The following is a 24,381-nucleotide window of genomic DNA, read 5'->3' on the forward strand; positions in this document are numbered from 1 at the left end:
GGGTATGAAAGAGGCTGCAAAGTGCGTGCCTGAGACACAAAGGCCTGATGGAAGAACGAGGTGCAGTGGCCAGTGTCTGAACACAGGTCATAAAAGTAAGAAAGGAATAAGTTACACACTGAGGGCAGAGGTTCTGAGGAGCCCTTATTAGGCCTATTAAATGCTTTTTCCATGATCAGTCCCTGAACTTGTTTTGGCTATTGCTGATATAGCAGTTCCTGCCCTGGGGCGACATCTTCATTTATCCATCCTTTACATGTCACTCTTTAGGGTGATACATACCACATTTCCAGCAGCTTGTAGTTTTCATTGTTTGACACAGTCTCTATATTAGGAGAAAGTCAGGCTATGAAGTGATGAGAAGAGGAAAATCCATGTGCATGCGTACCAAGATGGTCTCTGAGGTATAGGTTTATGGGTGTGAGCTTACCTGTATTTTTTCCAAAATGAACACACATTATAGGTTACAAAAAAAGTAAGATGTTTTTTAAAAGAAGAAATTACAATAATATGCTTGCTCATAATCTGAAAAAAGGGGGTTGGGAGAAGAAAAGGAAAAAATGTGCTGAGATCATTTGGCTAGATCTTAGGAGATTCTGCTAGCATGTGACATCCAGTACACATTGGGAAGCAGATAAAATCCTGTCCAAGCTTGACTCAGAAACTTTACAAAAATTTTATAAGCTCAGTCCTGACAGAAAAGTTCTTGATGCAGGGGTATCAAGGGACTTTGTTTCCTTTGATATCACTCATAACCTGGCCAGGATCCTCAGTGCCTCTGGTGAAACTTCAAGGATATTAATTTACTTAGATCTTATGTACTAGGCACAGGAAATGGGCATTGTCCTCATACACAGGGGAAGTGCACTCACTCAGTTGCTGGCACCCAGGAGTCTAAAGGAAAGCCATTCCCAACTTGTGGTGCTATGGAGTGTTGACATCTTAGCAATAAGAGATGGGGGAGGGAGCAGGACTGAACATTTTCCTCCTCTTTCAAGTTCATGTCAGAGTTTCTAACGAATGAGACCTCTGAGTGATCACTGATACTATTCCTCCTGAGACATTGGTATCATGGTGTTAGTGATGATGTGAATAAGAAATGGATATTTGTGTTATATAGTATGTTAGGAGGGGCAGATTTTAGTTCTGGGCTTCCTGTTGTTCAGCAGGCTGATTCAGGTTGAGTTAAAATTAGGGCAGAACCACTAAGACATAAGCCACATTGATCATTCTTAGCCAGAAAGGCCCTAAGCTGCCCCCACAGCAAGACTCTAATAAGCACACAGTGACGGGAACCGACCATTATGTGGGCTACAGGTGCCCAAAAAGGATCTCAAACCAAGTTAGATTCCATGTGAAGTTGAGTTCTCCAGGCATCTTGAAAGAGGTTGACTTCTGTGCCTTCACCTCTGTGCCTCGTTTGCCTTTGCATCCCTGCAGACCTCATCTCATCTCCCTAATACTGCGGCCTGCCCTACCCAAGAACAGTGACACTTACTGCCTCTCTCCCCCACCCCTCCCATTTCTCCTCTAGGCCAAATAAACCTCTCCCCTTAAATTCGGGGCTCTTTCCTTCTCTCCATCAAAAAACAGACTCCAGGGGTTGGGAATTTAGCTCAGTGGCAGAGCACTTGCTTAGCATGAACAAGGCCCTGGGTTCAATCCTCAATCCTGAAAAAAAAAAAATTGCTTTCCAGTCCCTTCTGGTCTGAAACCTCACCTCTCACTCTACCTTTTCTTTCTTTTCTCTACCAGACTTCTATCTCTTATAGCTTTTACCGTGCTTTGCCCTCTAACCATGAATTCTCCTTCTTCCCCAGCCTGGGTGGTCTGCTTCCCAGAATCTTCTCTAAAATTCTGTTTCCTTGCGCTGGCTGTACTTTTGGATATTTTTCTGCTGACTGGACAGCATCTTATCCCCATGTTCCCAGATTGCAGGAACAGAGTGGGCAGCAGTGACTGTAGATGGCTGCATGGATAACCTTCCAGAGAGAGCTTCCAGCTCTGAGCATTAAGCCTCATCCAGCAAATCTGGTCCCTCCACTCCTACAGCTGGCCAAATAAAGACCGATCAGGCCTGTTCCCTCTGACTCAGGCTCCACTCGACAAGCTCAGCTGCTACCTCGTGAACAGGCTGGGGTGAGGGAGGTAGACTGGACGGTGGCTTCTCACAGGCCCGTCACCAAGACTGATGCACAGAAGAGCCAACCCGTGCGCCAGCCTATTACATTTTGTGATCCTCAAAGCCCTGTTGTATTCCAGGTTCTCCAAACCAGCACCCATGTTCCTGGATGACTCCTTTCGCAAGTGGGCTAGGATTCGGGAGTTTGTGCCGCCTTTTGGGATCAAAGGTCAAGGTATGTTGGGAACCCTGACCTACACTAACCTCTCATTCCCTAAACCGTCTCCCCATGCTTCAGGACAGCACTGTATCCTCAAAAGTCCCCGTGCTGAGGAGCCACCCATCCTCCACTCTCAGCAGCACCTGTCTCCTCCTTCTCTTCCTTCCTTTCCTCATACTTCTTTAATGGAATATTTATTGAACCTGCCGCTTTGCCAGGGGCTGGGTCTGTAACAGTGACATACGTGGACGTGGTCCCTCTCCTCAGAAAACTCAAGTTTAATGGAGATAAAGGTACTGAGAATGCAGGACAGAAGGGCTCTGCCAGGGGAAGCATGAGGAACGGTCAGATCACTAAAGAGAGATGCCAAAGACGTTACCCTAGATATGATGGAGAAAACAGAGGCCTCCCCCAAGAAACATCCCTGCCTGATGTCCTCCACCCTAACCTAGACTCCCTTCCAATTCTTCTTGTCTTGTGCATGACTGACATTTCCCTATATGCTTTTAGAAACTATCCCCTCCATCACCTTAGGGACCTTTCCCACACAGTTCCCTCCTAATGGACTTTCCATCCCTAATGGTTTAAAACTTCTGCTTCTAAGTTGTTCCTTTGCTGTTTTGTGGTCTGGCGGGAAAGAACTGGGGCTTTAGAGTCAGACAGCATCAGATCCCCATACTATCTCTTTATGAGCTGTGACCTTGGACTCAGTAGCCAGTCTGTGCTTTAGTTTCTTCATCAGCTTAATGGAAAGAAGAGTACTATTGCATAAGGTTGTGACAGGAATTAAAACAGCTGTTAAAGGGGTGGTATCTTTGGCCAGGAAACTGAAGAATACCTCTACTTAGCTAGCCCACCCTCCCTGAAAAGAAGACAGTGGCCAGCAGGAATGCTGTTGAACTGATGCTTTGATTTTAAGCTTCCAAGGGCACCATATGAAGAACTCCTTTCTGGGTACACATAGCCAAACAGCCCATCTTCTCCTAAATCCACACTCGAGATTCTGATCACACAGCTACAAAGGCCAGAGAAGATCAATACAGAACCACTAGCCAGCAACAAGAGAGCAGCTGCTCATGAGTGCCCTTTCTTGTAAAGAGTCCCTTCTAGAAAACCAGGCCCATCCACATCCTTGACCTTGGCCAGTTAGTGGCACTATCACACCCTACTTGTGACATATTTAGATATCCATTCAAAATATACTGATTTTGGTCAAGTGTGATCACACACACCTGTGATGCAAGCAACTCAGGAGGCTGAGATAGAAGAATCAAAAGTTCAAGGCCAGCCTTAGCAATTTTGCACGATGCTGCCTCAAAATAAAATGGGCAGGGTAGGGATATAGCTCAGTTGGTAGAGTGCTTGCCTTGCAAGCACAAGGCCCTGGTTCAATCCTCAGCACCACAAAAAAATAAAAATAAAAAAACAAAATAATAAAATAAAATAAAATGGGCTGGAGATGTAACTCGGTGGATAAAGCACCCTGGTTTAATCCCCAGTACCAAAAGAAAAAATATACATATATATAAATAGATTTTTGCATGTTTCAAACTTTATACATACATATCATTATATATCATATGTATGTGTGTGTATTCTTCAAGCCAGTGTTTTTTTGTTTGTTTGTTTTTTGTTTTTTTGTTTGTTTGTTTTTTGGTTTTTTTTTACTTACAATTTTTAGCTTTATTTCCATTGGTACATATTGTCCTAGGTCATTGATTTTTTTTATTTTTATTTTTTGACTACTGTGTAGTGTTTCATGTATGTACCACAGGTGATCTGTTTTCCTTTGGTAGACTTTTGGGTTGCCTCCAGTATTTTACAGTTTGCAGTGAACATTCTTGTACAAATACGTGTTTTTCAGTTTGGGGCCACTAAGAGTAGAGTTTCAAGGACCTAGTCTTTGCACACCTACATCCTTATTTGGTATTTTTAAGATGGTTTCCGTTGTGGCCAGCACTTTAGATTTGTATGTACATTAGTTATATCTTTCTGACAACTCTACACAGTAGGAAATTATCTTCATTTTGGAAATGAGGGAAACCAAAATTTAAGGAAAGTCAGTCATTTATATGAGATCACGAGCTCTTATGTAGCAGAGTTCGGAAGAAGAGCAGTAACCATTGTCAAAAGCAAAGAGAGGCCAAGAAGATGAGGCCGAGTAGTGGTCACGGGATCTGAGAGCACAGAGGTCGCAGGTGTCCTTGCCGAGAGCACTTGAGGCAGAGAGAGCAGGTGGGCAGATGCCAGACTGCAGGGGTTGAAGAGGTGAAGAGGGAGAAGCCAGACAAAGAGCAGGGTCAGAGATGGCAGTGAGAGGGAAGGGCATGGAAAGGGCAGTACCAGAAGTAAGCACGTGTCTTCCTGGGTGGGCTCTTCATCACTGCTGTTTTCATTTGTTCCCTGGAGTCTACTTGGTGGGACACAGAGGTAAGCACAATGTGGTCTCTGCCTCCAGGTAGGGGCTCCATTTCTAGGGGAGACTGAGATGCCTAGGAACGCACATCCTGGGCCTGACTCCGGAGTCTCAAAGTCAGATGAGTCTCCAAGGAAGGTGAAGAAGCCCTGGGAAGAACTCGTGTGCTACCGTTAGAGGACTGGCTCCAGCTGAGATATTTCTGCTGTCTCCCTGCCCATGTCTCCTTTTTCAGGGAGAATGTTGCAGTCCGGCCCAACCTTGTGTTCATAGCTTCCTCTCCCAACCTCTGGCCCCAGGAACTACTGCTTTCTAGTAGAGTCATCAGCAAACATTTTATGGGAACTTAGTGACCCTCTAATACCTTCTATCTTTGTCCACAGACAATCTGATCAAAGCCATCTTGTCAGTTACCAAAGAGTATCGCCTGACTCCTGCCTTGGATAGGTGAGCCACTTGCTGTCCAGCCTGCTGGTCCCTGACTGCCCGCAAGTGCCAGGTGTTGAAGTCCAGCTGGCCTTTCCCGGACATGGGCAGATTCTCCAGCATATCTGCACATGTGACATAGAGTACACACACTGGAGTGGGTGGAGTAGATAAGTGGACCCACTCCACTGGACTGTCAGTATTTGAGGGTTAGACCTGAAGACACTGGGGCCATAATCAGCCTGGTGCATGGAATTGAGGGGTGGTGGGATTGAGGGGTAGTGGGAGCAGGGCTTACGTCCAGTAGACAGTGACAGCTGTAAAACCAGCAGACCCTGGAGCAGGGAAGCCCTAGGATCAGCGGTGGCAGAAACAGAATGAATAGACTCATTGGTGGCTACTGGGAACCTGAGTGCCTCTGAGTTAAAAATAAGCCAAGTCCTGAGTCCTAGGACCCCTAGTCCTATTTCTCTGTCCTTGCTTTCTAGGCAGAACCTCAAACTCAGCCTATTACCCTGTACCCTATAGATGCCCAAACTCCCCCAAACCCTTGGGAACCTTTACCCCAGAATGCCATCTTACTAATGCCCCCTCCTCGCCTCTGAGGCAGGTCCCCAAGCCCTTCCACACCTACTTCCCTGGGGATGTTGGAGAGTCCAGAGGCCAGCTTTCCACAGTATAGTTTTGGTCTCTCTCAGAAATACTGCCGGGAGGCTGGGGTTGTGGCTCAGTGGTAGAGCGCTTGCCTAGCACATGTGAGGCACTAGGTTCGATCCTCAGCACCACATAAAAATAAATGAATAAAATAAAGGTATTGTGTCCATCTATAACTAAAAAATATTAAAGAAAAGAAAGAAAGAAAAGAAAAGAAATATTTCCAGAAGCCCTTTTGTCTTCCTCTATCCCAACCTGGTTCTGACAATTGGTGTAGGGTCAAAGGCCAAAGAGACAGAAGAAAAGAGGTCTGGTGGACAACTGTCCACAGCCCTCCATCTCTTTCCCCTAGCCTCCGCTGCCGTCGCTGCATCATTGTGGGCAATGGAGGCGTCCTTGCCAACAAGTCTCTGGGATCACGAATTGATGACTATGACATTGTAGTCAGGTAAGCTCCCCAAAGCAGTACCATGGACCCCTGAGTGACCTGGTCCACACCCGAGTCCCTGAGCCCATTGAGAACACTCTGTCCATCTGGCCACTTGGGCTTAAGGTCAACAGAAGCCTCAAGAATCCTGGGTTTGGGGCTGGGATTGTAGCTCAGTGGTAGAGCACTTGCCTAGCATGTGTGAGGGACTGGGTTCAATCCTTTGCATCATGTTAAAAAAATAAATAAAATAAAGGTATTGTATCCACCTACAACTAAAATATATGTATGTAAAAGCCTTCAGTCTATGCTTGTCACATGTTAGTGAATAAATCTGTTTTTTTTTTTTAAAAAAGAATGCTAGGCGGAGGGTTTTGAAGTAGACAACTAGGTGACACCGGATGTGAACTCCCTATTCTCTGCACCTGGGTTTTAATGGGGTCACAGCGCTTCCTCAAACATGGGCCCAAGGCACGCTCTGATTGGGCCTGTTCTCTGTAGACTGAACTCTGCACCAGTGAAGGGCTTCGAGAAGGATGTGGGCAGCAAAACAACACTGCGCATTACCTATCCAGAGGGTGCCATGCAGCGGCCTGAGCAGTATGAGCGTGACTCTCTCTTTGTCCTCGCTGGCTTCAAGTGGCAGGACTTCAAGTGGTTGAAGTACATCGTCTACAAGGAGAGAGTGGTGAGTTCCCCCAGCACCAGCTCCTTCCCTCCCGCCCTAAGCCTGGCCATGGACTCCCAGCTTCCAAGCCAGTCCCTCCCCTTAATCCCGTGAAGAACAAGCAGGAGCCTTCCAAAGAAGCATCGATACCCAAAGCTGAAAGACAGTGAATGCAGCCATGGGGCAGAGGCCAGGCTTCTGGCACTGAAATACCTGCTGTTTGCTCCTTGCCTCCAGATTCCTAGGGGCAAGCCATTTCCCAGCCTTCCCTAGCCTGACCCCAACAGGCCCCAGGGGCCTTCCCTGGCCGTAGATGTCCAAGGAAGGAAAGCTGCCATCTCTAAGGCCACAAGCCCCATATTAATCCCATCTTTACACTCTGCTGTCCTGGCCCCGTAGCTGCCTCTCTGAGCTCCACTTCCCTGGTGAGTTCCTTGGACTCTGTTCTTCTGGGTCTTGCCCTCTTTCTCAGGGAAGGGAGGAAGGCCTGATGTGGACCCCAGGAGCCATTCTTTAGGAACAGCAGACCTCTCAACTTGAGGATACCATCTTCCAAAATCATTAGTCCAGGCCTCCTTCCACTTTGTGCTTTTACCACTGACCTGTAGCTGGGTCCCCAACCTGCCATTGAGTCTGGTTCTGTTCTGTGGGTATGAACAGATTCTGTACTCACTATTCTAGGCAGGCAAGATCTGGCCATTTCTTTAGTAAGCTCATGTGGCAGAGTAGGGTCAGAGCAGACCACCCACTGAGTTCCCTCCTGAGACCTCTGTTTCCCAGCTCTGGGACTACAGGGACACCTGCCAATTTGTCTGGGTCCATCCCTGCTCTCCTCCCCTCCAGCTGTCACCAGCCACCCCAGGGGAGGGGTACTGCAGACCACAGGCCATTCATCTTCTGATACTCAAGCCTGTAACCAGAGATTGATGACAGATGGCCCTCTGCCTCCAGTAAGAAGCTAGTTATTCTTTCTGGAGGTTTAGAGGAGAGTTGGGGGTGGGAACAGCTTAACCTGTCTGTGGGGGTCTCAGTGCAATTTGGTTTAACTCCACAGCCCTTTCCCAAGCAAGACCAAGTGCAGGCAGTATCAAGTAGGTAGCAAGCAAGAGAGAAGACAGAAGTCAGGTCCAAAAATTCAGGTAGGTGGGTCAGTGGGGAAGGGAGCCCATCTCAGAACTAAACTGAATGAGGCTGCTGGGCTCTACTGTATCTAACCCAACTTCCCAAAGGAAAGAAAAGAGCCAGGAAACAGAAAGATCATTTACCTTCAGCCTGCCTAACTTTAAGCAGGCCGACTGTCCACACAAACCAGGCAGAGAATGGGGGCTGAGGGAGTAACCCTCTGTTCTCAGAACCCTAGAGCCTGAGACACTAGCATCCCCACAGCTGTTCTCTTTGCCTTGAGGGTAATAGAATTAGGGTCATAGGTAGACACTTTCAAGGGAAAAATGGGTGAAAATTGGGTCTGCCTTGCTGAACCCCAGGAGTTCTAGGGGCTGCTTTCTCAGGCCTCCTGGCTATCTCCCTTTCCCCTGCTGCCATGTCCTTTCTCTCCCCCACAGACACATGACAAAGCCCCAGGCCTCCCTCAAGGCTGGAGCTCCCAGAGAACAGAGCCCTGATCCCATTGATTTTTGTCCCTCGGTACCCAGGCACCATGAGTGATATGGACTTGATCTAGAATTGGCTTGGATACCAGTTCCTGCGTCCTGATGGGCATACTGCATACTGGCCAAAGCCAGGCAATCCAAACAAGGAGGGAGAGCCAGAGGTGGGACCAGCCAAGAAGAAGGAAGCCAGCTAGAGTAGGAGGAAGCAGGCAATAGGGCTTCACTGCTCCCCAAAGACTGAGAAGGTTTCTGCCTGGCCTCGGCAGCAGGAGGTCAAGGTCCTAGAGCAGTGGGGTGAGGCGGTGTGGAGTGCTAAGGCCCCCGCTCAGCCTGAACTGGCCATGCACCAGGGGTTTAGGGCCAGCCTTACATGGGTCAGAAGTCTTTCCCAGGGTGGGTGGGCATAAGTGAGAAGGGGACAGTGGTGACATAGAGGAGTCCTCTGAAGTTCTGTGGGCCTCCCTGATACTAGAGTCAAAGATGGTGTGGACCTGGAGTGAGCTGCCTGAGGAATACCAGGTGCCCATGGTCTCACCTCTCCCAGCACCTAGAGTAGGCCTTCCTGGACTCTGTGCTGCCCAGAGATGCTCTGTAGGACCCTTTTCCAGCCCAGGGATCTTCCATGACCTCTCCATGTTCTACTCCATTCCTCTGGCCTCTGTGACCCAGGTAATGTGAGCTAGACTGCTTCTCCACTTTTACCTGGTGCTCTGCCACAGGTTTGTTCTGCTACTACAGTGGTGATCCTGGCCATGCAGCTTCTGGCTACTGGCAAGCTCTGCACCTGTCTAGAGCCTTACCGGCAGAGTTCTGGGAAGAGGCCTGGCTGGGCAGGACTGGAACTGGTATTAGACCTCAGTTATAGCTGCTGCCCACCACTTGCTATGTGAGCACTCACCAGCAGTTACCTTTTTAGCACCCAGGAGTCCTGATGTGGAACAGGAAGCGGGGAGATGTGGGAAAGGAAGACTGTACCAAGTTACCTTTGCACAAAGTTGGCCTTACTTTCTCACCAGGTGGGAGCTCTGCTCTTTACTATATGTGGCCGTTTGGTCCCCTGATTTACTGGACAGTAGTACAAATAACTACAATTACTGAAAGATCTCTCCAATCCTTGGCCAAGCCAGCAAGCAGGTATAGGAGCTGCTAGCAGGACTTGTGTACTCAGGGCAGCAGAGAAGAGTATCATTTGATGGTTGAGTAGGGAAGCTGAGGCTGGAAGGAGGGTACAACTGGAGATGTGGAGGTGCTGCCCTATGTGAGCCCTAATGGGAAGGGGCGGCTTCTTGACGAACGCTTAGAGGCTTATCTGCAGCCGTCCCCGATGCGCTTATGCATTTACCAGGCATTAGGGAGGTGCGCTGTACTGCACTGGCCCCTGGGAATCCAGACAATAATTTCAGCACTGTTTTCAACTCAAGTTGCTTGAGTTTGGTAGGTGTCATGATGGGGAGATGCCTAAAGCAGGCAGGGAGGGACAGAAGACCTCCTTGAGGAGGTACTACTGAGCTGGACCCCGAAGGAAGAGTTAGGAGCGATTAGGTGAAAGGCATTACTAGCAAGGGGAGCAGCATGTGCAGAGGCCATTGCGACAGCACTCCACTTGGGATACTGTAAATGGCCCTGTGTGGACAGAACAGGGCACAGCCTGGCCACGTGTCAGTGCTGCTGAATGTCTGATGCTGTAGCCGTGCATCAGGAGGAGGCTCCCAATGCTGGATGAAGGCTGGAAGTACCCCATTTGCTGTACAGATGGGCCCCTGGGGCCTGGAGAAGACCAGATATGTGAGAATCAGGGCCTCCCTCCCAGTCACTGGGCCAGGTCAGTGTGCATGTGGTCCTAGCCCTGCATGGAGAAGGGAGAATAGAGGCTGGGGTTTGGCCCCTGAACAGGCTTGACTAGGCTTGACCTTCCAGTGCAGTTCAGTCCCTGGGAAGGGAGGGAGGAAGGGCAGGATCTCAGAGGCCAGCCATGGCCCCACATTCGTGCTCAGGGGGACTAGGACCCTGAATTTGGGAGCAACAGCATGGTTTAAGGGGGGCAAATGGAGGGCTGGGGGTGTAGCTCATTTGGTAGAGTGCTTGCCTTGCAAGCACAAGGCCCTGGGTTCAATCCCCAGTACTAAAAAAAAAAAAAAAAAAAAAAAAAAAAAAGAGGAGCAAATGGTTTAGGCTATGAAGTTATACAGACTTGGGTTTAAATTTAGACTATGTCCCTTATTACCTGGATTACCTGCCCCCTTAGATTTAGTCTCACCCACACAATGGTAGTGGTACTGCCCATCTTTTACAGTTGTTTTAAAAATTAAATATGATGAAATTCAGAAACACTTAGCACAGAGACTGTAGTAAGTTCTCAGTCTAAAGCAGATGTCAACGTCATTTCCTATTTTTGTTTTTGGTAGTGGTGTTACTATTAGAAAAGCTCTGTTGCGTGGGGACACGAAGCCTTTTTCTGTCCACACTGTAGGGCCTAAGCTGGGTGGTGACCTGAAAGCAGGGGTAAGAGGCCAGACCTAGAGGAGGAGATAGGAGCCTCCGTGGAGAATGGCAGCAGCGATGGGCTAGCGGTCTGAGAAATTCACAGGCACAGAGACACCAGATCCTCGAATGTGAGGTCTTACGGGACCAGGCCCAAGCTGAGGATTGGATGTCCAGCTGCACCTGAGCCTCTACTCTGTTCAGACCTAAGTGAACTCTGCCCAGGAAGAGCTCAACCTGGGCACAGCCTCACCTGAGGAGACTTGGGGCAGGGCCTACACTATGGCCCCAAAGGCAGAGCTGGCAACTATGGGCTCGGGCCCAAGCCTCCTGGCGGACCACTTCCCCTGCAGCTGTCACCAGTGGCCGCAGCTGTTTCCTCCCTGCCAGGGCCCGGAGGACTTCATACTTCCTCCCCCACACTGCCTCCTGGCCATGGCTCCTCCACCCCGATGAACACTCAGGAATGGGGCTCATGTCCCACCACCACCCTCTGCGCCTTTCATCACTGCCATCTGTGACCATCTGGTTACTCTGCCTCATAATAGTTATTATTGTCATTCTTTTCCTTTTCCTCCCTCTCTTCCTTCTCCTGGCCCCCTTTGCTTTATTTCCTCTCTTCCTCCTCATCCTTCTATCCCTCAACATCAGAACTGTCATTATTAAGCTCTTCCGTTTCCCAGCTTTCCTTCCAGTAAATAACTGTAAATAGGTATCCTCACCAGAGAGATTAGGAAATGGAAGCACAGAGAGGTTGAGTTGCTTGCTTAAGGTCACACATCTAGTTATGGAGCACAGCTGAATTTAAACTCAAATCTAACTGCCCCAGGGATCTTCCTAAGAAATAAATCTGACCTGACCACATACCTTCCTGCTTAGAGTCCTCCATGGCTCAGCTCCTATCTGCCACAGCCTGAGGGAACGCTGAGAGCTACTGTTTACTGTGCCGCTCTACATGCCAGGCCCTGGGCTACATGCATGTGTTATCGCAGCCTGCCATCTCACAACCCCGTGAGATAGATACTGAGTCCTGGTAAGTGGCAGAGCCACATTTGGGACCAAAGGTGTTTCACTTTCACCACTGCACTATAACACTTCTCCTTCAGTCATTGATTCTTTCATTCAAATCCAAAACAATCATCAAAGTCATATAAAGTTCTTTAACACTCCCCTAACCCCCGCACCCCCTCTCTGCATCCAGCCAGTCCAGTTCTAGTGATTACATGTCACCATGAGAGAGAGATGGCAGCTGAGGTTGTGACCCATGATGTTACATTGCTGGTATCTTGGGGCCACTTCTGTCCTATGTCCTACGTCTGGTTGTTGGTCTTGTGGCAGCTTTGCCTCACCATCTTCAGTTCTGCCATGCCTCCAGCCCCATCCCAAGCAAACCTCACATCCAGCTGCATAGGGAAAGTAAAGGTCGCCATTGGTCAAGAACCCTTGACTTCCCATCTCCATTCTACACACTTGATGCATCCAGCCCTCCTTTCCTCTTCCACTGTCCATCACGGGTCTCTTCTGTACAGGATCCATTTTTTCCTAAGCCCTACCTTTCCTGTCTCCTCTTTAGGAGCTATCTTTTCTTTCTTTCTCACCTCTTTATTGAGCCTCCTCTCACTTCTATAAATGTGTTCAAGACTCTTTCATGTTGAAAAGTCCTCCCTTGAGCTCATCTTCATCTTCCCTCTCTCCCTCCCTCCCTTTCACCTCCTGACCTGGTATCCCCATGTTTTGTTTTGTTTTGTTTTTTCCTGCCTTCTGTTTCTCGATCCCCCCTGCCTGGCTTCTAAACCCATCCCTGTACTGGCAGTGACCTTCTGATCCTAAATCCAGTGGACACAACTTCTGCCCTCCCATTAAAGGAACCACTTTGTCAGCAAATACCCAGGGCACATTTACTGTGTACCAGGCATAGTGCTAGGTTCTGGGGACAGTTCTTGGTTCTTACAAACCTGTGGCCTCAAACCTGGAAGCCTCCTTGATTCCACCACCTTCTCTGCCCTCTGTATTCAGCTTCCAAACCGTGCCTCTTCTATACACGCTTGCTTAGACTACTTCAGCAGCTTCCTAACTCCCTGACCCCTGCCAGGTTTCCCTCCCATACATTCTCCACTTCTGTATTCAAGTCCTGCAAAGTGTACATTTGACTGGTTTGTTCTGTCACCTAATGGTTGTCCCTTGTCTAGATGCAGCAGTTCCCAATGTTCCTTCTCATGTCAGCAGCATCAGTATCACCTGGAAACTCGTTTGGGGAGGAGCCCACCTTAGAATTTCTGAATGAGAAACTGGGAATGAACCCAGCAGTCTGTTTTAACAAGCCCTCCTGGCGACGTGAATACAAGCTCAAGTGGGAGAACCCCTGGCCTGCATGATCAAATTAAAACTCCATAGCACAGCACGCCAGGAGCCAGCCCCTTCCAGTGCCCTCTTGTCCTCGCCACTCTTGCACCCAGCGGTGCTCTCCACTCTATCAGTGCCACAGTGTGATTCCTATTTCAGACCTCCATGTTTGGCCTGCCCCCTTCCCAGGGCTGTTAGATGCTCCTCTGATAAGCCCCTGGGGGGCCAAGAACAGTCTTGTTCCATCTCCTGAAGCCCAGCACCTCCAGCAGTGTTTGAAGCAGAGTTGCCATACCAAAATGAATAAATAAATGTGGAAACTGAGGCCCAGGGCAAGGGAGTAATTTGTGGAGAGTCAGCATTCTGACCCCAGACTTGGAACTCCCAGTCAGGGCTCTTTCCTCACAATTAGGCTTTCTACTTACTCTCATTACCCTTGGAGTTGATTCTTTTGAATTCGGAACCTTGCATCCTCTAGCTCTCTTCTTGCCTCTTCTGGAAATCTCTTTCCTCTTCACCTTGTTTGATCTTCTTTCTGCAGTTCCAAGATCATTCTTCTTGATAAAGAAACGAAAACTAAACAGTCCCTGGCGCTCTGCCTCTTTGTCTGACAGCATCACACAGTCTGCCCCAGGCCGATGCCTCTTTTTGTTCTTTTGCTTTTTTCCAAATATAGCTTTCAAAAAGATTTTTTGACCCTCTCCTCATAGCATGCAACAAAATCTAATGGACTATAAATATAAAGTAAAATAAAAAAATACAACTGAAGAAAATTTTTAGGAAAATAAAATAGAAATCAAATCCCAGAAGGGAAAGAATCTTTTTAAAGCAGAGTACTAAAAGAAAGCCAATTTGGTAAAATGCTGATTTAAACTAACAAAGAAAAAGACTAATACTCAACTTTGAAAAGTAGATTTAGAAAATGTGACAAAGGCATATTACGACAAGGTGGACAAGAAAACCACTGGAGCCCCAGCAGCTAAGGGACAGGAGATGCACATTTGAAAGAATGTGTTTAAATTACACTACAGGTGCTGGCAAGAGCACTCTCAAAGGCTACTGGTCAGAGAATCTGTGGGGACAAGGTTTTTGGAAGGGAAACTGTACTTGGGACCAAGAGTCATCACCCAAAGGAAGGGGAAACCTGCCCACAGATTTTTATTACAGTATTATTTACATTAGCTGTGTTAGCCTTTCATCGTTGTGGCAAATACCTGAGAAAATCAACTTAAAGATTTATTATTTTGGGGGCTGGGGAGATAGCTCAGTTGGTAAAAAAAAAACAGATTTATTTTGGCTCATAGTTTCAGAGGTTTCAGTCCATGGTGGGCTGGCTCCATGTGGTCAGAGCCTTCATGATACAATGACTTCCCAAAAGCCCTACCTCTGAATGTTGCTGCATTAGAGTCCAAGCCCTCGACATATGAGCCTTTGGGTGACAGTCCAGATCCAAACCATAACAGTAGCCATACCCAAATATGATCCAAGGGATTTGTTATATAGATTATGGTTCCACTACTGGATGGGGTGTGAAGCAGAAGCACAGGTACCCTGCAGAGGGTGCAGGCACCTGTACCAGCCATCATGGCCACTTTCCCCCTTGTTCTTTCTGAGTGGGAAAGGCCAGGGGACACAGCACCAGACTCAGTGTTACGAACTGAAACAAGGCTCTTCCTCTGCCACAGCCACCTGTTACACTGATCTGAGGATTGAGTGGGACAGGCCAATATCTGACACTCCATTCTCATATGCAATGCCAATCACCTTCTGAGAAGTGAGATTGAGCACAATGAACATTGCCAGCCCACTGGGCAGAATGACCAGTCACAGGGCCAGAAGTAACTGTGTCGGGGAGAGCTACAGGACCTGGACAAGGGTACAGATGCCACCCCAGTCAAGAGGGTCTGGCCACCTCATCTCTTGACCTCCCAGATACTATGTAACCCCCAGCCTTAAGGGGACTACTTGCTTCAGCCTCTTAGAAGTTGGCCAATTAACATGAGTATTTCAGGCACAGAAAACAGCATTGGCAAAGCATGTGATGTATTTAGTGAATTAAAAATAACTCAAGGACTGGGGAGATAGCTCAGTCGGTAGAGTGCTTGCCTTGCAAGCACAAGGCCCTGGGTTCAATCCCCAGCACCGCAAAAAAATAAATAAATAAATAAAATAACTCAAGCTGGATGAGGTGGCACAAATCTGTAATCCAAGTGGCTCAGGAGGCAGAGGCAGGAGCCTCAGCAACTTAGTGAGGCCCTAAGTAATTCAGTGAGACCCTCCCTGTCTTTAAATAAGATACGAAAAAAGGGGCTGGGAATTTGGCTCTGGTTAAGTGCCCCTGGATTCAGTAACAAAAAAATTTAAAAAAAAAATAATAACTCAAGGGGGAAGAGATTATTTTAAAAATTATTATAGTAGTAATTCAGTGTAACAGGTGTGGCATGGGTACAGTACTGCCATTAGACCTGGGCAGGAGGCATCTGTCCCAGCCCCACTCTGACCCTCCTCCATCACACCCTTTGCTATAGAGTGAAAAACCATATAAAAGCCAAGAAGAAGATCCCCACCCCAGGCCCATTCACTGGTGTAAGACCATTACCAGGTCCTAGAGACTTCCACATTTCTTGCTATAACAGTGTCAAGTTCAGTTCCATCCTCCTGAGGACAGAATCCAAATCCATGCTCACCCCTATGTCCCAGGAGGGCTGTTTGCTGAGCAGAGCTTGGGTGTGTGTGGTGGGGAAATCTGTGCACAGGCACAGTTCTCACACGTGGGAGGGACCAACAGGGAGAGGTGGACTGTGGCCAGCTAATTTCCAACCTGGCCTTCCAAATCATTTTTCAAGGAAAATAGACTGTATTTTATTTAACAGCTTGACAACTTGATTTATCACTTCCAAATTTTAGACATGTGGCATGTCTAAGTTCATTTATAATTTTGTCCCTGACCCCACAAATGTTAGGGGTGGCCTTGCACAGACATGGTGGCAGAGGCTGAAAATGAGGCTGGGTACATAGAGGTTGGAGGGTCTCATAAACCAAGGTCACATCAGGAAATTTGTACTTTATCTTGAGGGCAAATAATAGCAGAAGATAAGAACTGACTGAGTCAAACATGTTTGCATGACTTTAACTGTCATGACGCAAAAACACTATAAAGTAGGAACTTACTACCTTTATTCTCTAGATGAGAATAATGAGACCTAGAAGGTGTAAAGAACCTGACCCTGGGCAGAGTGAGTAGTTGGGGTGTCAGTGTTCAGACCCTAGACCTTCACTTTTAGCTGTCAACACAAACTGTCTCAGAGGGCAGCAGGAGCCACTGAAGATTTTAAACCTGAAAGTGTCAAGATCACCATTTTACATTCCCACCAACAATGTATGAGTGTACCTTTTTCTCCACATCCTCACCATTTATTGTTGCTTGTAGGAAGGGGTGGGGGGTAGGAATGATAGCAGAGTGAAACAGACCTTATTACCTCATGTACACATATGACTGCATGAACCATGTGATCCTACAATATGTATAATCGGAAAAATGACAGATTATACTCTGTTTATGTATTGTTGTCAGATGTGGGTTGGCCTCTCGGGAAGGGAGTGAGTGTGATGGTGCCCCTTTGCCCAGACACCGGGAGCCAGGTTCTGTGACGCAGACTCAATTTATTCAGGAAGTGCAATAGTTTATATATGAAGTGAGAACCAATCATTTTAATGAGATAGCCAGGCCACTGCTCAGGTTACATGTTTACACTACCGTACTACAGGGAAGAGCAGACTTCTACTGGGGACCAGGGAGGCCCAAGAGGCATTGGGTCATCACAGAGTGTTCTCATGTGACATGATGAGAGCCCAGTGTTCTGTGCTCAAGCCCAGTCCATACCTTGGATCCATGCCTGGTACACCCCAGGATTCTCCTCAATGTATGATCTATCAAAATGTATAAATGCATTCTACTGTCATGTACAACAAGTTAGAACAAATTATTTAAAAATTTTTTTAAAAAGTGTCAAGATCAGATTCACTCAGGGAAGTGAGTGAATTGAAGGAAGGCGAGATGTGGCTATAGAGTGACTCCATGAGAGTTGGTTTTCTGTCCCAAGGCAGAGGCGGTAGGGAGCAGGGGTGGACACATCTGCAGAAAGGCAGCACATGGAAATCTTTGCCCCCAGAGCTCTCACTGCAGGGGAGCTGGGAAACATCATCATTCCAGTTAGCTGGCAGGAAGGTGCTCTCTGCCTTTCTTCCCAGATCTCTTCCTCCTTGCTTCTGGCTGTTCTGGCAAGAGCAGAACAGGTTGCATCATCAGGAGCCTGGCCCAGACTTGACTGAGGCAGGCACATTCCTGGAGGAGGAGGGATTCAGCAAGGAATGCAGCCCACAGCTGGCCTCAAGGAGAGGTGCAGCATTGACTGGCCTGATAGACCTCCCTGAGTTGTGTCCTGTGAGGCAGAGAAATGAAATGTGAGAGGCCACAGCCAGATTTGGACCTCGCAGGTTCAGGCCTCATGGGATAGGACTGTGCTGGAGACAGACCTGGCAGTGTTGCCAGCAGCAGGCAGACCTCCAGCACCCAATGTCTGCCTGCAGAAGAGAGGAGAAATCTGGCTCCCCACTCGAGAGCCTGGATGTGCACAGGTGCGAACCTGTGCAGGTGTGGATAAGTGCTGGCCTTTTTTGTGATAGCTGACATTGCCGACCACACCCTGCACTTCAATCTCTTGACTTCTGCAACACTCAGTCATAATAGGTAAGATTTATCGAGCTCTCACTATATACCAGACACGGTGCCAGATGCTATAAAACACAGCATCTCATTTAATCCTCTCAGCTCTTTGGGAAATAGGTCTTGTCATCTCTGTTTTATACAAAAGGAACTTAAGGCTTAAAGCGATGATGTGATGTGCCCCAGGTCACAGAGATGTGACCCTGTTTTCCACACTGAAGAGCTTGCGTGGTTGTCTGCAGAAGGCCAGGTGTGTGTGCTGGGGTACATTATTTTGAGAAGAGGAATCATAGGGGTTTTGTTTGTTTTTAGGAGAGAGGTGTGAGGTTTGGTTGGTACCCAGTATTTTTATGGCCAAGAGGAACAAAGATGTGTACAAATCACATCTTGGTCTTACTATTCCTCCTTTCCCTGAGATTCCTGAGGCAGCTGTTCTACATCAGAATGGTGACTGATAGGAAAGAAGAGGAGAAGCACCATAAAGTGTACCAGTTCCCTCTTCTCTAATGTGGGATCCCTGGGACTCCAGCCCTAAGCACAGGACTCCTTCCCCCAGGGTCACAACAGGATTCTCAGCCAGTGCTGACTGCCAGCCCCAGGGTGTTAGGAACTGCAGAGCACAGGCACGTAGGAAGCAGGGGCACAGAGAGGTCGCCTGCTTCTAGGAGGCAGCCCTACCCACTGCTGCAGAGAAGCAGAGTCAGGAAGGTGTGTGTGTAAGAGATTTTTCACTTCATACCGGGAAATATAACAACACACTTGGTATCCTCAAGTCTAAGCAATCAGGTTAGTCATTTCTCCTCCCAGGAAATGTTAAAGGTGGGAATAGAGGCTGTAGCCCACCCCTCCCCACTGGAGCTCTCAAGGGATTTGAGATAATAAGCTAATTTCCTACAGTTTCGCTTAGTGATTAAACACGGGGCTTTAGCCCATGGGAGAGGCCAAGAGGACTGTTTCAGAGAAAGCGCCTCCTACGATGAAAAGAACTGGGTTCTAGAGTTGAATCTCCTCAGCTATATGAGTGTACTGGCAAATCCCCTCCACAAAATAGGTTGCCAGGAAGCCCCTTGACTCACCAAAGAGCTCTTGTAAGGCAGAAGGAAGGTCTCATTCATCTTCAATTCCAAATCCCAGACTTCCTGAAGTGGGAACAACAGTGATATAAATGGTATGGCAGAAAGAACAGCCATCTTGAAGCCAGGATACTCAGTTTGAATCTGGGCTCAACTACTGGGAGACTGTGTGACCTTGAACATGCTTCATTGACTGCTTCATTTGCACTACCTGTGAAGTAGGTGAAAGGGGAAGAGATATAAAGTAATTTCTATTAAACCAGCCTCCAGTCTCACACCCCAATGTGCCCCTTCCTGAGTGAGCCCTGTGCTTCCTCCTCTTTGGTGTATGTTGAGGGGTGGGCAGGGTAGGGCAGGCACAGATGGGAGCCCCAGGTGGGGACTCTTGGGGCCTTCAGGCTGTGGAACAGTGTTGCGGGGGCAGGTGCTGCACTCAGCAGGGCTCAGGCTGACACCTGCTGTCCCTGCCTGTACAGAGCTGTCCCACCCCTGGGGCACCCTACAGGTCTACCTACAGTTTTGCCATTTCTCCACCTCCCTGTTCCTGCTAAGTCCTGCTGTCTCTCCCTTTACCTCCCTTACACACCCCTCTCCCAGAGACAGAAGGGACCTGGGAGCTACATGAACTGTAGCTCATTCTGTCTGATGGGCTGAGGCTGAGAAGTTTGTCCCAAGGGCCTCTCCTTTGAGCTGACCTGACCCACTGAGGACAGAAAGTATCTGCCAGAGGAAAGAAATTTGCCACAGAGGTGGAAGACAGAAGGAGGGAGTGGCTGGAGTAGACTGTCCACTGAAGGGGCAGCCACAGAAGAGGCCAGCAGGGACCGCTGGCTGCTGTGACTGCCCTATCTCATTTCACCACTCCCTGATGTCTCCTTGCTGCCCATGTAGGCTGGATTCTGGGCTACACAAATTAATCAGACGGGAGCCCTGCCCTGGGGCACGCAGGGCCTCAGCACACCACCGATGCACACTCACCCTGAACTATGTCACTTAATTCTTACAGTGGCCCACAAGGTAACCATGTGTCGTTTGCCTGGGGTCCACACGGCAAGTGCCCAGAGCTGGAGCTGAACCCCAGGACTGCAGGTCTATATTTTATCACCTCTCGAGGGTTAGAGGTCATGCCATATGATGCAGGATGTCAGGAAAGACAAGAGGGGTAGGATGGATCGTGTGGTAGAGGTGGGGAGGGGTTAGATCAGGAGCAGCAGAAGTCTTGGGGCAAGAGTTGGCTAGTGATGCTTCAGAGGCTGAGACTGAAACCAGGGGCAGAAGGGCTTACTGTGGGCAGAAGTTATGTGACCTGATTTGTAACTGGAAAGCTCACTTTGGCAGAATGGAAGAAGTTCAGGAAGAAGCCCACTTTGGGGACTCATTAGGTATGTGTTGAAAAACAGAATGGAAGTCAGCAGTTATTTATTGCATACCATTTATGTTCCCATCACTCTCCTGGATTTGGGGGTGTTTTAATAGTCATAAGACTGAGCAGTCATTATGATAGCACAGATGGCAGAATGATGAGACCCGAACCTGAGATAGTAGCAGTGACTTTGGGAGCAAGGCGTGGAACTGTGACATTCTAAGAAGATGGAACTAGAGACCAGTAGAATGCAATGTGCCAGAGAGTGGAAGAGAATCTGAAGTTGGTTCCCAGGTTTCTGGTTTGGAAGGTGGCTGATAGCAGAGGAATGGGATACAGGAGGAGGAATAGATCTGGGGACATGCGACAATTGAGATGTCCAACAGCAGAAGATTGGTTATATAAGTTGTGGTACATCTGCATGACAAAATAATTTTGATGTCTGTGATTATGTAGATGTATAATTTAACAAAGCCTCTGTTGTAAACTATTAGAGTTTTTTCTTGATTTTTCACCTTTATAAATAACACTGTAATAAACTGACTTTTCCAAAGTTCTTCACCATTCCCATCTTAGAAGGGCAATTTTTCAGTCATAAGGTATTAACAGCTTTGAAGCCTTGAATGCCTACTGTCAGATTGCTTTTTTAAAAATATTTTTTAGTTGTCAATGGATCTTTATTTTATTTATTTATATGTGGTGCTGAGAATCAAACCCAGGACCTCACACATGCTAGGCAAGCATTCTACCACTGAGTTTCAACCCTAGCCCATCAGATTGCTATTTATGGAAAGATTGTGCCAAACTTTGTTCCTATGGCAGCATAGGAGAGGTAGGCCTCAGCGTACTACCACCCATGCTGTGGAACCTGTATAGATGCACATACATATACATGCATAGACATTTAGAGGACCAAAAATTATCCAGTTATTTTAATGTGTGTTTCTTCATTAACCTTTTGATATCTTTTATCCATTTTTATGGGATCTCACTGAATTTTCATGAGTTTCTTTTTTAAATTATTTTTAGTTGTAGATGGACACAATAACTTTATTTATTTTTACATGGTGCTGAGTATCCAACCCAGTGCCTCACATATGCTAGGCAATTACTCTACCACTGAACCACAACGCCAGCCCGAATTTTCATGCTTGCTTGCTTGCTTGTTTGCTTATTTATTTATTTATTTATTTATTTATTTATTTATTTATGCAGTGCTGGGGATGGAACCCAGGGCCTCAGTCATGGTAAGCAAGTGCTCTACCACTGAGCCACATCCCCAGCATCCTTATTATATTTTTGATATACCAAAGCACTTGAAGTATAAAGTCAAAATCTTTTATTGCATTAATGATTGGAAATTATACATCTGTTTTTTTCTTTTTTCCTTTGCTTTTTTAACAGTTATTTTGTGTATGATGTGAGAGAAAAGAAGGTAAATTAATCTTTTTCCCAAATGCAAATATTTGCATATCACTTGTTCCCACTGATGGTGGAGCTTCTTTTATCAAAACCTGTACATATGTTGATGCTGTTCAGTAGTCTGTATCCTGATTCTTATGTGTGTATTACTGTTGTAATACACATAAATCCATAATATGCCCTAATACTCATTTTTGAATGAGGGGGGGCATTACTTTTCCCTTTTAATTCTCTTAGATAGGTTTTTAGACTCCTTTGGATAAACTTCCAAAACCCCTTTGAGATTGTTCTCAGAATTGTGTTAAGCCTGTAGACTAATCTAGGAGGAGCTGACCCCATGTTAGTGTTCAGCCTTCCCTCCAGGAATGTGATTCATCTTCCATTTTTTCAAGCCAACTATTTGATAGTTTTCTTTGTATAATTCTCACAGATTTCTGAGATTTGGTACTCGGTGTTTAATTTTTTGTTATGATAGCAAATGAGGTCTCTTTTTGTTTTATACCTGGGGATTATTTCCTCTCGGTGCATTAAATCATCCATTCTAAGTCTTGTTGATTTTATTATGTTTTTTAGACAAATAAACTAGCTGGTAGTAAGTTACGTTGGCATCCCCAGTAAAGCCTCTAGCTGTGGGGTTGGTGGTGTCTTCCTGCAGCAGCGCTTGGATACCCCGTTGTGAGGGTGGAAACGGGAGGGCAGATTGATGCCAAAGTCAGGGTTTCCCCGTCTGGGCAATAGAAGGGCAGGGGCCGGGTACTGAGGGAGTTCACGAAACGCGCTGAACAGATTTACTTTGAGGTCTAGACCAGGAAGGGCTGGGGATCCAGAGGTCTCCCTGTGTTTGGGCAAGAGGGAAAGAGTTAAAAGGAGAGGAGTTGGGTTGGGGATGTGGTTCAGTGTCCTGGGCTTGCCTAATATGTGTGAGCTCCTGGGTTCTATCCCCAGCACCTTAAAAGGGGGGAGGAGGTGTGACTTTGAAATGGACACAGGTGTCAGGCTCAGAGGTGATGCCTTTCTGTTATGGGACCATGGTCCATGAGGGAGGAATGAACTCTTTTATAGGTAATGAAGCTGAAGTCTCCCAACTCTAGTCACAGGCAGAAATGGGGTTTGAGTATTGTTCTGCTATTCTGTGCCAGCTCACGCTCTGTCTTTATTTTTCAGGTTCACTTTAGCACAGTTGACTGAGAGAGCCAGGAGAGACAGCAGGAGGGAAAGGAGGCGAGCTCAGCAGAGCAGATAGGAAGGAGAGGGCAGGCTCCTGAGGGCCCCTCAGCTGCTGCCTCGGGGAGGTGGTACAGCTGGACCACCAGGTCTTCCTATTGGCCCAAGGACCCCGTCAGGCCAGAGCAGTGTCCTCTGACAGTGTCCCACACCCTGTGCCCTGCTCCATAGCTCACTTCCTGTCCTCCATTACACATCCGGGCCCCACCACACATGCTCACCCTTCCCCCTCACTAACCCATGTGTCTGTCACACATCACACGTCCCTGCCACATGCCAAGACCTTCCTAAACCAGCTAATTCATACCGCAGGCCCACGTTGCCCTTCTGCACCTCACCCCCATCTCATTTCTCATTTACCTGTATACACCTGGGTCCCAGTTCACCCAGGCCCATCATTACCTGTACACCCAGCTCACATCACCTTGCACTGTGTCCACAGAGTGCATCGGATGGCTTCTGGAAATCGGTGGCCACTCGAGTGCCCAAGGAGCCGCCTGAGATCCGCATCCTCAACCCATATTTCATCCAGGAAGCCGCCTTCACCCTCATCGGACTGCCATTCAACAACGGCCTGATGGGCAGGGGGGTGAGGCTCCTGGGCCCCTGGTAGAAGGAGGACCTTGGGAAGAACTGGGCCAGGGGGGCCTTGGGAAGAAAGGAGGGGATGATAGGGTGGGTGGCAGTGGTCCCGGGAGGTAGTCCTGGGGGGAAGAGGGCTCTTGGCAATGGAGCTTAGTTAGCTCTGGAGAGCCTATCTGTGGTCTCAACCCTGAGGCTGAGCTCCACATGCCTCCTCTCCCATTCTCCAGAACATCCCAACTCTTGGCAGCGTGGCAGTGACCATGGCGCTGCATGGCTGTGATGAGGTGGCAGTCGCTGGCTTCGGCTACGACATGAGCACGCCCAACGCACCCCTGCACTACTATGAGACCGTGCGCATGGCAGCCATCAAAGAGGTTCGGGCTGGGTGTGCGGAAGAGCCAAGGGAGGGGGGCTTCCAGCACAGAGGACAGGCTCTGGTGCATGTAAATGAACAGTAGTGACGAGCCAGCTGCTCAGAGCTCCCCAGGAAAGCCCTGCCTATCCTCAGCTAAGCAGAAGCATGGGAGGTCCACTCCATGCAGGCCTCTGACCCCCAAAACCCTACTTATTCCCCTCCTCAGCCTCCCCTGCACCCAGCCCCTACCTCTTCCTTTTCCCTGAA

General features: G+C 47.9%; 1 protein-coding gene across 4 annotated transcripts in view; it reads left to right on the plus strand.

Moving 5' to 3' along the window:
* Positions 1 to 24,381, plus strand: part of ST3GAL3 (ST3 beta-galactoside alpha-2,3-sialyltransferase 3) — a 171,217-nt gene that overhangs the window by 141,309 nt on the left and 5,527 nt on the right. For 2 of the 4 annotated variants that reach the window (XM_079151928.1, XM_079151927.1), the window contains 6 exons: positions 2,263 to 2,357; positions 5,142 to 5,205; positions 6,191 to 6,286; positions 6,767 to 6,953; positions 23,617 to 23,763; positions 23,987 to 24,133. In XM_079151928.1, coding sequence (XP_079008054.1) covers positions 2,263 to 2,357; positions 5,142 to 5,205; positions 6,191 to 6,286; positions 6,767 to 6,953; positions 23,617 to 23,763; positions 23,987 to 24,133 — 736 coding nt within the window. The remainder of the gene's footprint in view (positions 1 to 2,262; positions 2,358 to 5,141; positions 5,206 to 6,190; positions 6,287 to 6,766; positions 6,954 to 23,616; positions 23,764 to 23,986; positions 24,134 to 24,381) is intronic. The other 2 variants (XM_079151930.1, XM_079151929.1) reach the window with 1 other exon arrangement.

Source organism: Sciurus vulgaris, assembly GCF_902686455.1.
Source record: "Sciurus vulgaris genome assembly, chromosome: 1".
Taxonomy (NCBI): domain Eukaryota; kingdom Metazoa; phylum Chordata; class Mammalia; order Rodentia; family Sciuridae; genus Sciurus; species Sciurus vulgaris.